This window comes from Panthera onca, chromosome C1, assembly GCF_046562875.1.
Source record: "Panthera onca isolate mPanOnc1 chromosome C1, mPanOnc1 haplotype 2, whole genome shotgun sequence".
Classification (NCBI taxonomy): Eukaryota; Metazoa; Chordata; class Mammalia; order Carnivora; family Felidae; genus Panthera; species Panthera onca.
The window spans coordinates 45,965,118-45,978,535 of NC_138346.1; the positions used below are offsets into that span (position 1 = coordinate 45,965,118).

General features: G+C 34.8%; 1 protein-coding gene across 2 annotated transcripts in view; it reads right to left on the bottom strand.

Annotated features, from left to right (window-relative positions):
• Window positions 1–13,418, bottom strand: part of COL3A1 (collagen type III alpha 1 chain) — a 355,595-nt gene that overhangs the window by 31,593 nt on the left and 310,584 nt on the right. The window contains exon 1 of one of the 2 annotated variants that reach the window (XM_060622309.3): window positions 9,224–9,435. The exons of the other annotated variant lie outside the window; for it this stretch is intronic. Within the exon in view, the coding sequence (XP_060478292.1) occupies window positions 9,224–9,305 (82 nt within the window). The 5' untranslated portion in view covers window positions 9,306–9,435. Of the gene's footprint in view, window positions 1–9,223; window positions 9,436–13,418 lie in introns of those variants that run through there. 2 annotated transcript variants of the gene reach the window in all.

Here is a 13,418-nt window from a genome sequence, read left to right on the forward strand (position 1 = left end):
CTGAAGTAATATTGATTTAGGTTCATGCTAAATACTTTGGGCTCAGAGGCTTAGCTGATTTAGCAAAAGTTCACGCACAAAAAACGGTACTCGCAGAACCTATAGATTCTATAGCATACTGAAATTGCCTCCATTCCTCCTTTCCATTTTTGTGTGCAGATACAACTTTCATGATCTTATGCAATATCCTTGCTCAATTTAGGAAGTGTAGAAGTCTGTTCTCAATGTGTTACAATTACCCAACGTGGTCTACAGCTAATAAAAGAAAGCACGTTTGTTTAATTGCAATTTTAAGAAGGCAAGAATCTGTTTATTTTAAAAAGTTATTCTAGTTCTTCCTCCATGTTTGAAGCAGATATTTGAGAATATTGGAAAGAAATATTGTCTAAGCTTTTGGAGGAACATTCTTTTCTACTTAGTGAGCATAAAAGCTGAATGCCAAAATGCTTACCTAATGCAAATGAAGTGGGTCTATTTAAATGGTGTTATGAAAGATATGCTTCAGAAAAGCATAATCCTTTTCATATTATTGTGAACAATAATAATATTAAAGGATAGAGGTATCAAACTCATTTTTCTCTAAGTGGAACTGACATTTTATATTTAGGGACTAAGTTCACTATTTTTCAGAAAAAGTCTGAATGTTTTAATGAGATGGAAGATTGTTTAGCAAAATTGCATGAAATGCATTCTTCGGTTTTAGCATTGGCTTCTCATTCTTCACATGAATCATTTTAAAACTTTCTCTCAATTAACATTACATGTCACATCCCAAAAGATTAGTTTTAGCTCAAGATTTCCCTTTTAATAATGTGGACTTCAGGCTCCCCAGCCTTCTTGAAAATGCCACATAGTGTACAACACTATGTTGACTACAGGTAATAATAGTGTATTGTATACTCGAAATTTCCTAAGAGAGTAGATTTTAAGCGTTTACACCCAACACACAAAAAAAGGTAACTATGTGGGTGACTATCAGTTAACTCGATTGTGGTAATTTTTCACAGTGTATATTTTTATCAAATCTTCATGTTGTACACTTTAAATACATACAATTTTATTTGTCAATAATACTTCAATAAAACTGTGGGGGAGAAAAAAAAGAATACTACTAATTTATTCAAATGATTCTTTCAAGTCTTTGGATGAGGAATATCTTTCTACATGTAACACAGGACCTATGTTACAAAACATAGATTTTGAATACTAATGATTTATTAAACACAAATGATAACAGTTAAAGTGAGAGTCAAGCATCTCATATTTTGAATATCTTTTCTTATGTTCTTAATCTGCCCTAAAATTAACGTAAATTTTCCCTGTATATTCATCCTCCCATGTTTATATCTCATTGAAAGAAAGTATCATCACATCACTAAAAATACAGTGTTTTCCTTTTGCTCTGTAAACTATCAAGTAAGCACAATATTGACTTCTTAAAATTTTATATGTGAATTTGATAGAATTGGGTTAAACCCAATGCTATCTAAATGAAAATTATTACTTTGCCTCTTTTTTCCAAATTTTATTAGAAACTATGCTTATTATGCTTTTTAAAACACAGAGGTCTCAATATAAAGGTTGAGTTACCTTACTGTACATCTCTTTTTTTTTATAAGTGATATTGTTCTAAGGAAAAAGAAGAAAGTTGGGATGTTTGAAAAATAAGAATTAATGCAATTTGTTTATTGCCATAACTTATTTCACATCTGTTTAAAAGAAATTTGGCTCTCCTGAAGTCAGTTTCTATAGAAACGTGGTTGAAAGACCATTCTCTGTTGCTCTAGCTCAATCACCTTTGTTGAAAGAATGGAGACTTTTGTGCAGTTTCCCCTAATTTCTTGTTCCGTGCATGACAAAATATGGTTGGCAATATGTTCTCCCAGAAGCTAAACCTCTTACACAGATGTCTCAAGGCCCTCAATGTTAGTACCTTTGTTTAATTGTATGTGGGAAAAGTATGGGAGAGTCAGGAAAAAGAATGTTTTGTTTTCAAGAGGAATAAAATATTCTAGTTTGTCACTTGCAGCATTTAGAAAATGGGATTCAGAAATTTAAAGCGGTAAATCAAAGACAAATAATCTCATTTTTCTACTGAACAAGTAATAGATTTTCCAGTTACTTCCTTTATTGTTATTACTTGAACTAAGTCTCCCTGTTTCAATATGTAATTAATTTTAAACTCCACCTCTCATGTCACTTGATGTTTCTGTTCCTTATTACAAAGCACAGTCTTCAAATAAATTTATTTGTGGCCACACACGCAATGCATTAGACTAAGCCATCTCCTTATTGGGATCAAAATTATAAAACAAAATGAAGTTAGTAAATGACATAATCCACTCTTAGCTTCTTTTATTGCTTAGCTCTCTGTTTCAAAACTCCAGAGGAAAAAAAATCAAGTAACATAATCTAATATTTTTAGATATGTGTAACACTTTCCTTTTTATTGTATTTGCTTCCACTCTGTAAACATTAATTTATGATGATTTGCTAGAGTTTTATTGTTGTAACTAAAAAAATAATGTAAACTATGTTTGTCTTAATTCCACTTTTGGAGTAAAAGTAATATGTCCCAAAGCATCCAATCAAATTGTTAATTTAGCCTGAATGATAGATTTCATTTTTTTTTCTCTTCTCTTCTTACTGAATTCTTTTCTGTGAAAAGGTGTTCTTTAATCTGAAAATTAAAAATAGCAGATGTGATATGCAAATTATCATAACATTATTTCCCTGTTACTTGAGAAAGTTGAATATGGTGTGAATATATAAAGTTTATATAGTTTCCAACTGAAATATGTTTTGTTATTAAATGATACTTTTTGGAAAGCACACATTTTTATTAAATATGTTTCTGCTGCTTACATCTACCAAAATATTTTAAAATATGTTAGATGAGTTAACAAAAAGATCTTCAAGGAAATATCTATACACCTATATAGGTGGGTAACTTCAATTTCAAAATGTTGTTTTACATGGCCAAGGTGGATCCTGATTATTCCTTTTTTTTTTTTTTTAATTTTTTTTTTTAACGTTTATTTTATTTTTGAGACAGAGAAAGACAGAGCATGAACAGGGGAGGGGCAGAGAGAGAGGGAGACACAGAATCTGAAACAGGCTCCAGGCTCTGAGCTGTCAGCACAGAGCCCGATGCAGGGCTCGAACTCATGGACCGTGAGATCATGACCTGAGCCGAAGTCGGACGCTTAACCGACTGAGCCACCCAGGCGCCCCGTATCCTGATTATTCTTGTCCCCATCAGAAAAACCACAAAACAAAAAGCTTTATGAATCATCATTTCTAGATGTTTCCTTGTTTTATTCTTTATAGATAAATGAGTTTTTATGTCTCCCATTAGAAATTTCCTTTAAGGTGATTAACACTTTGTCCTGTGAAAAATAAAAATAATTAGAGAATTAGAATTAAAAGTATCTAACAATCAGCAATCTCATTATAATATAAACTGATTAGTAACAAATTATAGCAATACTGAAGAAAATATATTCTACTTATTTTATTACAGTTGGCAAACATCTTCAAATTTTGCATCTCATCACCAAGATTTTATATCTTCCTTTACTTATCACTAAGTCACTAAGTGCTTTAATTCCTTACAGTAATTTTATTTTGCACTACTAGTAAAACTAATACTAGGCAGCGCGGGTATAGTATTGCCTATGTCACTGACACTGTTTTGAGTGCTTTGCACATCTATTTTACTTAATCTTCCCAAGACCCTATGGCTGAGTGCTGTTATAATCTTCATTTTACAGATAAGGGATCTGAGACCCAGAGAAGCTGAGTGATTTTCCCAGGTTACATGGTAGAAGCAAAGCTAAGAGTTGAACCTGGAAAAGCTATCTCTAAATTTGATACTCTTAACTCTTGCATTGTATGCTCTTCCTGCAATTTCAAGGGCAACTTCCAAACCCTATCCCATTATGGTTTCTAAGCCCTGCAAGCTTAAAAGCAGAGTCTAACAAGACAGTGTTTTGCTTTTGTTTTTCTTTTTTTTAAGGGATAACATTCTTCTGCAGAATATTTTTCTATCTGGTCTCAAAACAAGAAGATAGCATCTGGAGTTCAATTCTGATGTTTATTTTCTCCTGACCTTAGGAAAAAGAGATATATCTCCAAGGCCACCCTAATGACATGCAGACCACCAACACGATTAACGTGTGATTGGGAAACCCAGCATACGTTTTACTGTATACAGAGAAGCCTTATCCTCACAGCAAAAGCCACAAACAGATAAGGTTGAAGTATCCAATGCAAAAAAAAAAAAAAAAAAAATCATAATTAGGGTGTCTCACTAAGATAATGATTCTGAAAATCTATTTTTTCTAAATGTTTCATATTGATGAACTCCTAACTTCATTAGAGCTTCCCTTCTAAGCTTAAACATTATGAACATACTCTGCAGCTCCAAAGAATGTTCCTCTGATTTTAATTAATTTTGAGAAACACATTCCCTGTTTGTTATCCTCCACACCAAATACGATAGAAAGCATAGTTTCAGAAAAATAAATGCCATTTCACTGAAACAGGAATTTCTCAATGCAAGTTTTTAAAGCAAATTTAACTTTTAATAGGTTCTGGATCCTTTGTCTTTGATTTTTAGATCTTTTGGGCATTTTAACTTTTGCCTTCTTCTTTGAACTTTTCATTTGGTTCATTAATTTACATTTTAAATGGCAGTTCTTGACCTCAGCCATGGAAAATACAAGGGTTTTATTAGTTAATCTGAAAGGAATCCACTTCTGCTGTGTTTTCATTAGACACAGACAGACATTCTAGTGGTTCATGTAACTCCTCAAACTGCAGTTAACAAATGATTTGTGTAAGAGTAGCTATCTCATTTTTTCCGTTGTCATTTTGATATGAAACAGGCAGTTTCCCCTTTGAAAACTCTGGATTTTTTTTTACACTACACCTCCCTCTCCTTCTTCTTCTTCTTCTTCTTTTTTTTTTTTTTTTTTTTTTTTTTTTTTTGAGTGTGGAAAACAATGGGACTGAGCTTTTTTCCAGGGAAGACTGTTTTACAAGAAACAGTCCACTGAGACGTTTCCAGAAGGTTATTGCAGACCTGGAAACCTTACAAATGTTCTCCATGTCCAGCAAAGGCAATAACATCTTTCATCTTTAAAACTTTAACTCTTAAGCAATCCACTTTAATGACTTCAAGGCGGTGATATCATTTGATGTTACAAAATAAAAGACTGGGCTACAAAACCTTTGGAGCTCTGCACCAGTCACCGGCAATGAAAACCATGAGGTTTCAGTAGATGGCACTCTTCTCTGAGTGACTACTCAAGGTCTGGCAAGTGACTCTGTAGGTGTAAAACAGGGGCTTTTTCTTTTATTTTGTCTCAACTCTACTCCTGGAAAACTCCTGGAGCCAACAGTTCTTAACCTTTTAATATAAGCCTGTAGGTAAGACATCAAACCAGGAACCTAAATTAGTTAAATTAGGCATATTATCACAGTATTTCCTTCTTTCCCAGAATTGTTCCAGTGGCTTTGCTCTTTCTGCTTATGACACTGAGTTGTTTAATTCCAGAATTTAATCAGAATATCTAATTAACCATAGGTCTTTAGATCATCTGATGTTGAATACTCTGTGGATGGTAAAATATGCAAGGTATCATGAATGAAAAACACAACATTTTGTATCAATACTTTATTTACTTAAAATTTATATTATTACAGAACGGAAGATAATTTCTGGTTAAATCATAACTGAGATTTTGCTTCTCTTGTTTAAAAATAGGGTTACCAATTCAACGTTGAGTGTTAAATAGAGAAAAATCTACTGTTTTTCCCCTTTAGAAATGCATTATCTCATATATTTTCTAGGATAATATACAATTTTTTAGTATTCCTTTTCAATGACAAACAGTTACAAGAATGAGCAAAGTCAGATGCTCTAGAATTAATGTATGTTTTGTGTTCTCTAATTGCCTAAGATTTATCAGAGTTTTGGTCCTAGTCTTAACCCTGTCATTTCCTAGTTGTATAATCTCAACTAAAGCACTAAATTCATGTGAGATTTACTGACCCTGAAATGCATGAGCAGTTATGCTTTCTCTTCTCTTAAAGGGAGAAGTGTTTCTTGTGATTTTATGCCATATTTTATTTATTATATAGGTTTAATTTGGGGAGCAGCACCAACCAGAAAACTTGATTGCTACTTTATGGGTTACAAATTCTCTCCTTAAGCATAATGGAAAATAGACTCTCATAACCTGTAATGAGGAACTGGTTCTCTTAAGTCCATTTATTTTGTAATCCTAAAATAATTAAAGTCCCACAGTTCATTATCACAGTGGAATTATCAGGGTAGCAAAATATAAGTTCAATCATTAGAACATTTTTAATTAAAATAAAGTTTATCTCCTTACCCTAAAGAAGCAATATTACTTAATAATATCTATTAATTTATCCATCTAATAAGTGACTAAAATACTTATGTAAAATAAGGACTACATAAAAAACTTGACAAATATTAAAAAATAGTTATATGTTATATGTGGAATAGTTACATGTGGAATTTTGAAAATGGCCATAACATTCAAGCTCATTTCCAGTCTTTGACTATTGCTACCATGTGTTTGTGTGTATGTGTGTTTGGCAATATTTTATCAGTGATACACTATTTCCTTAGGAAAGTAATGTTTCATATTTAAAATTCGCACATGTAATATTTTTAAATCTCATTCTAAAATATGGAATCCAGCTGTGTAACATTTATGTTGGCATTGGTTGTGTAAATGGTAACACTGTCAGCCACTAGGTGGCGAGTCTTTGTGCTACAAATTTGGCATGTTTATAAACTACAGGAAATATAAAACAGACCACATTTCTCCATTGGTGGAATAAAATACATGAATTAAATAGAACTTTATAAATTTGTAAAGGGACCAAAATTCTTTGGGAGGGACATGTTTTATGCTCCAGAAAACGTGTGTGAGTGGACTAGAAGTTAGTATTCTTTCGGGTTGGGCTACTTGTCTCTGAAATTCTCAGAGCAGATATAAGAAACCTATAACCCAGAACTGTATTTTTCTGTTCTCAGCCTGCTGTATATTCAGCCACCGTCTGTACCGTCCCCAAAGCTAATCTACCAGCAGAATTTTCTTGTTAAATTTATAGGGAATGCAAAAAGTACTTACTATATTAAAATACTTAAATTTTTTTTCATGACAAACAAAAATCGTAAGCTGACCAAAATCCCTCTCAACTTCTTTTGAGCTTAAAAGCACACAAATGTAATGGCAAATTTCATAACAATTTGTTGTTTTCTGTAGCTAAAGAGAAAAGGAAAAATGCAAAGAACTTGTGTGATGTAGAGATAACAAAGGTATTAAACACTTATTTTCCCTCTAAAGTTGGATGGAGAAGAAAAACAGCCATAGTGCTGATATAAGATTGTCATTACCGGGCAACTGCAAATATTTTGTCAGTCTTTTGAACTAAACACCAAAGGTTTGTTAGTCTTTCCAATAAATGGCAACTCTGTGATTTTTACCTACCCCCCCCCCCAAATCAGGAGAACTTAAGAGCTTTAAAAGAGGTAAATGTCTTTATTGAGCTAGGGATATGGCAGTAGGCATTTGGTACCCTCACCAAGGACTAGGAGCTGAAGCAGGTTCTGGGAGGGACAAAGGGGGAAGGAGTAGGAGAGAGGAATGAGGAAGGAAGGAGGACTTAGAGTCCTAGGGAAAGACGGTGGGAGGGGGCAAGAGGAAAGAAGAAACAGGAGAGATGGAGGCACAGGGAGGACACATGGGGACCAGGGAGGAAGTGCTAGAGGAAGAGAGGGAGGAGAGATGAGGAAACATGGGCTTGCCTAGGAAAGGAGGGTGACTAGTGAAGGAATGAAAAGGGGGAGGAGGTGAAAAAGAGCCAAAGGGGTAGGGAGATGAAGAAGGAGGGGACAGAAAGGGAAAAGAGGAATAAGGGGGAGAGGAAATGAGAGGAGCAAGCAATATGGATTTTTCTTTTCTTTCGTGGCCACAGGCTGATTGTAACTGAAGAGATGTCATTGGGTGTCCCCCCACCCCCACCCCGGCCCCCTCCCCCACTTATATATGACTTTCAAGGACATCAAAGATTTGAAATTAAACACAAAAACTATTTTCAGACACATGTTTGCAGAAACTAGATTGAAATACTAATCCTTTTGATTATGTGCAAACAGAAATTGATGTGTAATAATTTCTTCTAACATCTTTAAATTTAGCATTTAAATATTTATTTCTGTGGAAGTTTGTATCCCAATGCATCCAGTATTTTCATGACTATGAGAAACATGAATTGAAAGAAATATTTTCACACAAATAATGAAAACAAATGTGATTTGGGGGGGATTAGAGCAGAAAAACCATTGTTTGCAGTTGATAGAAAATAAAACAAATCAACTTTTGAAGTCAAACAGTACCAGTATCTTTTTACCTTGTTTGCAGAAAAGTCAAACATTCCTGTTGAAAACATTTTTTTGAAAACATTTTTTTAAATATTCTCTTCATTAATGCAAATGCAGTTAAAATGTAGGACGTGTGGAAAACACCAGACCCTTAGCAATAAATTATTAGAAAACATGTATTAATCGACCGTGTAAGTGCTTGAAACAGAATAAATATAGGAATGATGAAACATTTTTAGCCGTTTGAGTCCATTTAAAGAACACTGAAGATACTCACTTGTTGCCATTTTACAGAAATATATTCAATAACTTTAATAGTGCCTATTTTCCTTTAAATTATTCTGAATGCATGCTGTCCTTAAAATGCATTATCTTATTGAGAAAACAATGCTCAGTAGTCTATCCTTACAAAGAATCCAGCATACAAAAGAGTGTAAAAGTGTTACAAGAGACCAATAACTTCCAGACTGCCTAAGGAAGCATTCCAAGATGTTAACAATCCAGGAGGGGCACTTTTTTTAAAGCCATTTAAAAAGTTTCCAGTGCCGCTGACATGAAAATGAGTTAGTACCAGAACATCTTTATCTTAGACAACCAGAAAACTTTTAAATACAAAAATGACAACATTCTTTCTAAGCAAGTCTAAAAAAGCACCATCACAGTCCGTTCTACATTCCCCAATTGGGAGCTTACGGAGGCAATTAACTTCTCGGAGATTAATTTCCCCTTTATACGTGTTTGTACGGAGAAGTAAAGACAAAAACCGCATGAAGTTTCTTGAAAGCAGTACCTACTCACCTTCCTGCTGTTGTGCCAAAATAACAGTGGGATGAAGCAGAGCAAGAAGTAACCAGGTCCCCTTTTGCACAAAGCTCGTCATGTCTAAATATCAGACATGAGACTCTTTGTGCAAAAAGGAGAAAAGAAAAGCAGTTCAAAGTAGCACCATCAGATGTTCCCTGCCCTTCAGCACCGGGCCCGTCATAAAACTCAGCCACTGAGATTCCTTTGCTTTGGCCTTAAATAGGAAAAAGTTTGGCTTCCCTCACTTTCCAGCCCCTTTCTGAAATATGAGAGCAGCACCCATCCCCTTAGCAGTAAAAGAAGTGATTAATATGTCTTTTTCCCCTTATAGAAGACACAACCCACAAAGTAAGAAAAAGAATACATCTGGAGTTTGTGTGCATCGGTTTGTGTACAAGTTTGCTACGTATTTTATTCATATACATATATGTTTGTATGACTTAAGAATGTATGTCCACATGCTCTGCCCTGTGTTTTGGTGAAAGAATTAAATGTATATATTTTTCATTTCCCCTGACAACATTAATAACTGGTTGATTTTGAGAAATTGCTTGATGCCCTTTTCTTGGGCATGGCTAATTTGCAAATCTTATCTTCCTAGAAGTTTTTTATAGTGGGGTTTTGCCAGAATCCACCCTCATTCAATTTAAATAGGGAACTGTAAGAGATTAACTGGAAGAAAAGCCTCTGTTTGTCCCTTCTCATCCACCCACTCTGGGTCCTAGAAGTTCAGTGTCAGGCGAATGTCAAAAGACTAAGTATCTGAGCTATGTTTGCGTGGCATCTTAAAAGTTAGATACTTACCAATAGCTGTTTCTATTTCTCACAAATGTCTCTGGCAAGCCAAAGAGTGATTTCTGGTGAGATTTCAAATTTTCATGCTGCTTGTGAAAGCCAGAACAGAGTTTTCTAGAGAAACACTTAGCTTTTTCATGATTTGACTTTGTAAGAAAAAGGAAGGGAAAGGGCTTATCTCATGGAATATCAAAAGAGTACCAGTAGAAGTTCTCATTTTATCTAGATGGGCATAAGTTTCTAAATTTAGATGTTCATACGTACAATTTCCAGGCCACATTAACATAGCTTGTCAATGCAGTTCTGGATCTAAAGAGTAATTTCTGGGTCATATTTGAAAGAGGTGTGTAAATACCATCTGCAAGTCTTTGATAAATCTTTGCCAGAAAAACATGCATGTCTGCAGTATCCAGATATTTTTAGTAAGGAGGACATTTATTTACACCTTAATCACCAGTCACCTGTATATTCTATCTTGGTTCTTCAACTCTAGTCACGGTCCTCTGTATTTATTTTATTTTTTCCATGTTAACTCAACTGTGGCCATTTCCATGTGTGCATGTGCCCAGAAAATTCTCTCCATCTCACACCAATTCATGGAAGTCACTTCTCTACGACCCAGCTCAAAACTGTCCTTCTTTAAACTTGCCTTCATCTCTTTCTTTCTCTCAATTCATGTTGCCCAATTTTTATTCAATTTACATGCTATATGTATATTCCCAGGTATATATCTATTCTGTAAGGATGGAGAGTGGTAGGCTTGAATCCCAGGCCCAGTTACAAAAAGCACAGAGATGTCCCAGTGTAGATGACATAATCTGATGACAGGAAAAGAGAACCGGTTGGACCAATCTCTTGTGAGCCTTCTGATTTTAGATTGGAGAATCACCACTTGAGGGAAAAAAAAAAGTAAACAGGGAAAAAAAAATAAGTTGTTTTACTGGATCACTGTGAAGATGTTGGGGAAAAGACTATTACATACATCTTCGTGTCTTCCAATAACCTTCACCCTATACTTAAAAAATAAAAACAAAACAGAACAAAAAAGACCTTGCATTCAAACTAAGCCAGAAATGTGATTCATCTTTCTCTAGGTGCCCCTGACACTTGCAGAAAAAAAATTCATGTATCTATATTTATTATCTTATTGCTTTGGTCAATAAAAGTTGAAATTTGTTTAATTTCTTCATTAAAATCATTGTGAAAAATTATATTATTTTTTTAAATAATGCTTTTTATGCTTTATTTCAGGTATTATATGTACCCTTTCTATTGTATTTTATCATTCTTTTCCATACAGTGGATCCAGGGGGATCCACTGATATTAACCAGCTCACACAGACATGTCATTTTGTTCTCTGGATTACATTTGGAGCTTTAACACAAATCTAAACACCTGTACCCTTCAAAGCACTGATTAATGTGGCTCTCCTTTAACAAAGAGACTGGAAAGATGAGGCAAAACGAGGGTGTGGCAAATTATCAACCAAAAATTCAAATCTTTTCCAGTTCAGTGGAAAAGGCAGCCTGGGAGAGATGCATCAACACAGCTGTGATGAACTCAGTAGACCAGTGAATGTCAGCAGTGCTCTCTACAATTGCAATAAGAAAATCAATTATCTCCATCATGAGAAACACATGGAGGAGAACTCTGTCTCCTACTTGTACTGCTTCATTGTGTGATTTTCTTTTCTTTTTTTTTTTTTTAATTTTTTCCCAACGTTTTTTATTTATTTTTGGGACAGAGAGAGACAGAGCATGAACGGGGGAGGGGCAGAGAGAGAGGGAGACACAGAATCGGAAACAGGCTCCAGGCTCCGAGCCATCAGCCCAGAGCCTGACGCGGGGCTCGAACTCACGGACCGCGAGATCGTGACCTGGCTGAAGTCGGACGCTTAACCGACTGCGCCACCCAGGCGCCCCTGTGATTTTCTTTTCTAAGCCAAGGAGATACATGATTTTTATGGACATTTTCTATGTGCTTTCAAATCACTGTAAGGTCCTTTAAAATGTATCTATGATGGGATTGACTTAAAAACATACCAAATCCATAGCAGAATTGCACCCTACGATAGGATAATTTGTAATCCAATTGTAAAACACAATGCAGATTTTATTTGCTATTTATGGAGAGATGGATCAGTTCATTTAGTTTACATGTGTGAAAACACATTTGGAGAGTTATGTTCCCTTTAAAAAAATTTTGGACAAATACACACTATGTGTGTAGTTGAGCTAGAAATATGGTTGAAAAATGTCATGTCATGGGGCGCCTGGGTGGCTCAGTCGGTTGGCGTCCAACTTCGTCTCAGGTCAAGATCTCACTGTTCATGAGTTTGAGCCCCGTGTTGGGCTCTGTGATGACAGCTCAGAGCCTGGAATCTGCTTTGGATTCTGTGTCTCCCTCTCTCTCTGCCCTCCCCCACTCGCATGCTGTCTCTGTGTCTCTCTCTCTCTCTCTCTCTCTCTCAAAAATAAATAAATGTTAAAAAAAAATGTCATGTTGTAGATAAAGAACTTGAGCATATCTAACCATAGATAAATCCAAGATTGAAGCAATGACATTGGTAGGGCACATGACAAATATTTGAGTGATTTACTAAGACTAATTCTTTGAGATTCCTTTCTTTAATTTCTTCTTAGTGCACAAGGTAGAATTATTTGTCTTCTTATTCTTGTTCCCATTGAACTATATTGATAACCTGTTCTCTCTAGCCTTGAAGTTTTACTTTTGGACAAGACTCCGATTTCCTTGCCATTTAGTAAAATGAAGTGTGCTACCACACGCTCATTTTGGAAACACTAAATAGCTTTATTCAAATCTATTCTTTTTATATCCTTTGCTGGTCTGACTGAGGTTCTGCATTTCTATCCTTATGTTTTTCTACTGAAAACCATCCCAAGTTCAAAGAGGTTACACGACTCTCAAAATTACTCATTGGGATTGGAATTAAATAGCACACTTTCCAATTTTTTTTTCAAATGTTTTCCACTTGGATTAGTCACTGATTGTGGTAAAGATATTTTTATGCAATTTAAGAATTGGGTGAACACAAATTTGGCACTTAACTTTGTATGTTTTCTAATGGAGGATTGTAAAAGTTTGGAAAGAAGAGAAAGAATGAAGTTGGAGAGTTAATAGCCAATCTAAAAATTGCTATTCTTCTGATTTCTGGCTTGTTATTAACTTTTATGTAATTTTATGTAATTTCCAGCATTGCTATAATTTAAAAGTTTTTGAATAAATATTGTATACTATATTCAGTATAACCCCATTACACTGAATGATGGGGTCCAATTTTAGGACATGCAGGAAATTCACACGTGTGTCTGAGTGTGTTTACATGTGTGTCTGTGTGTATGTTTATATATATATATATGTATATATGTATAT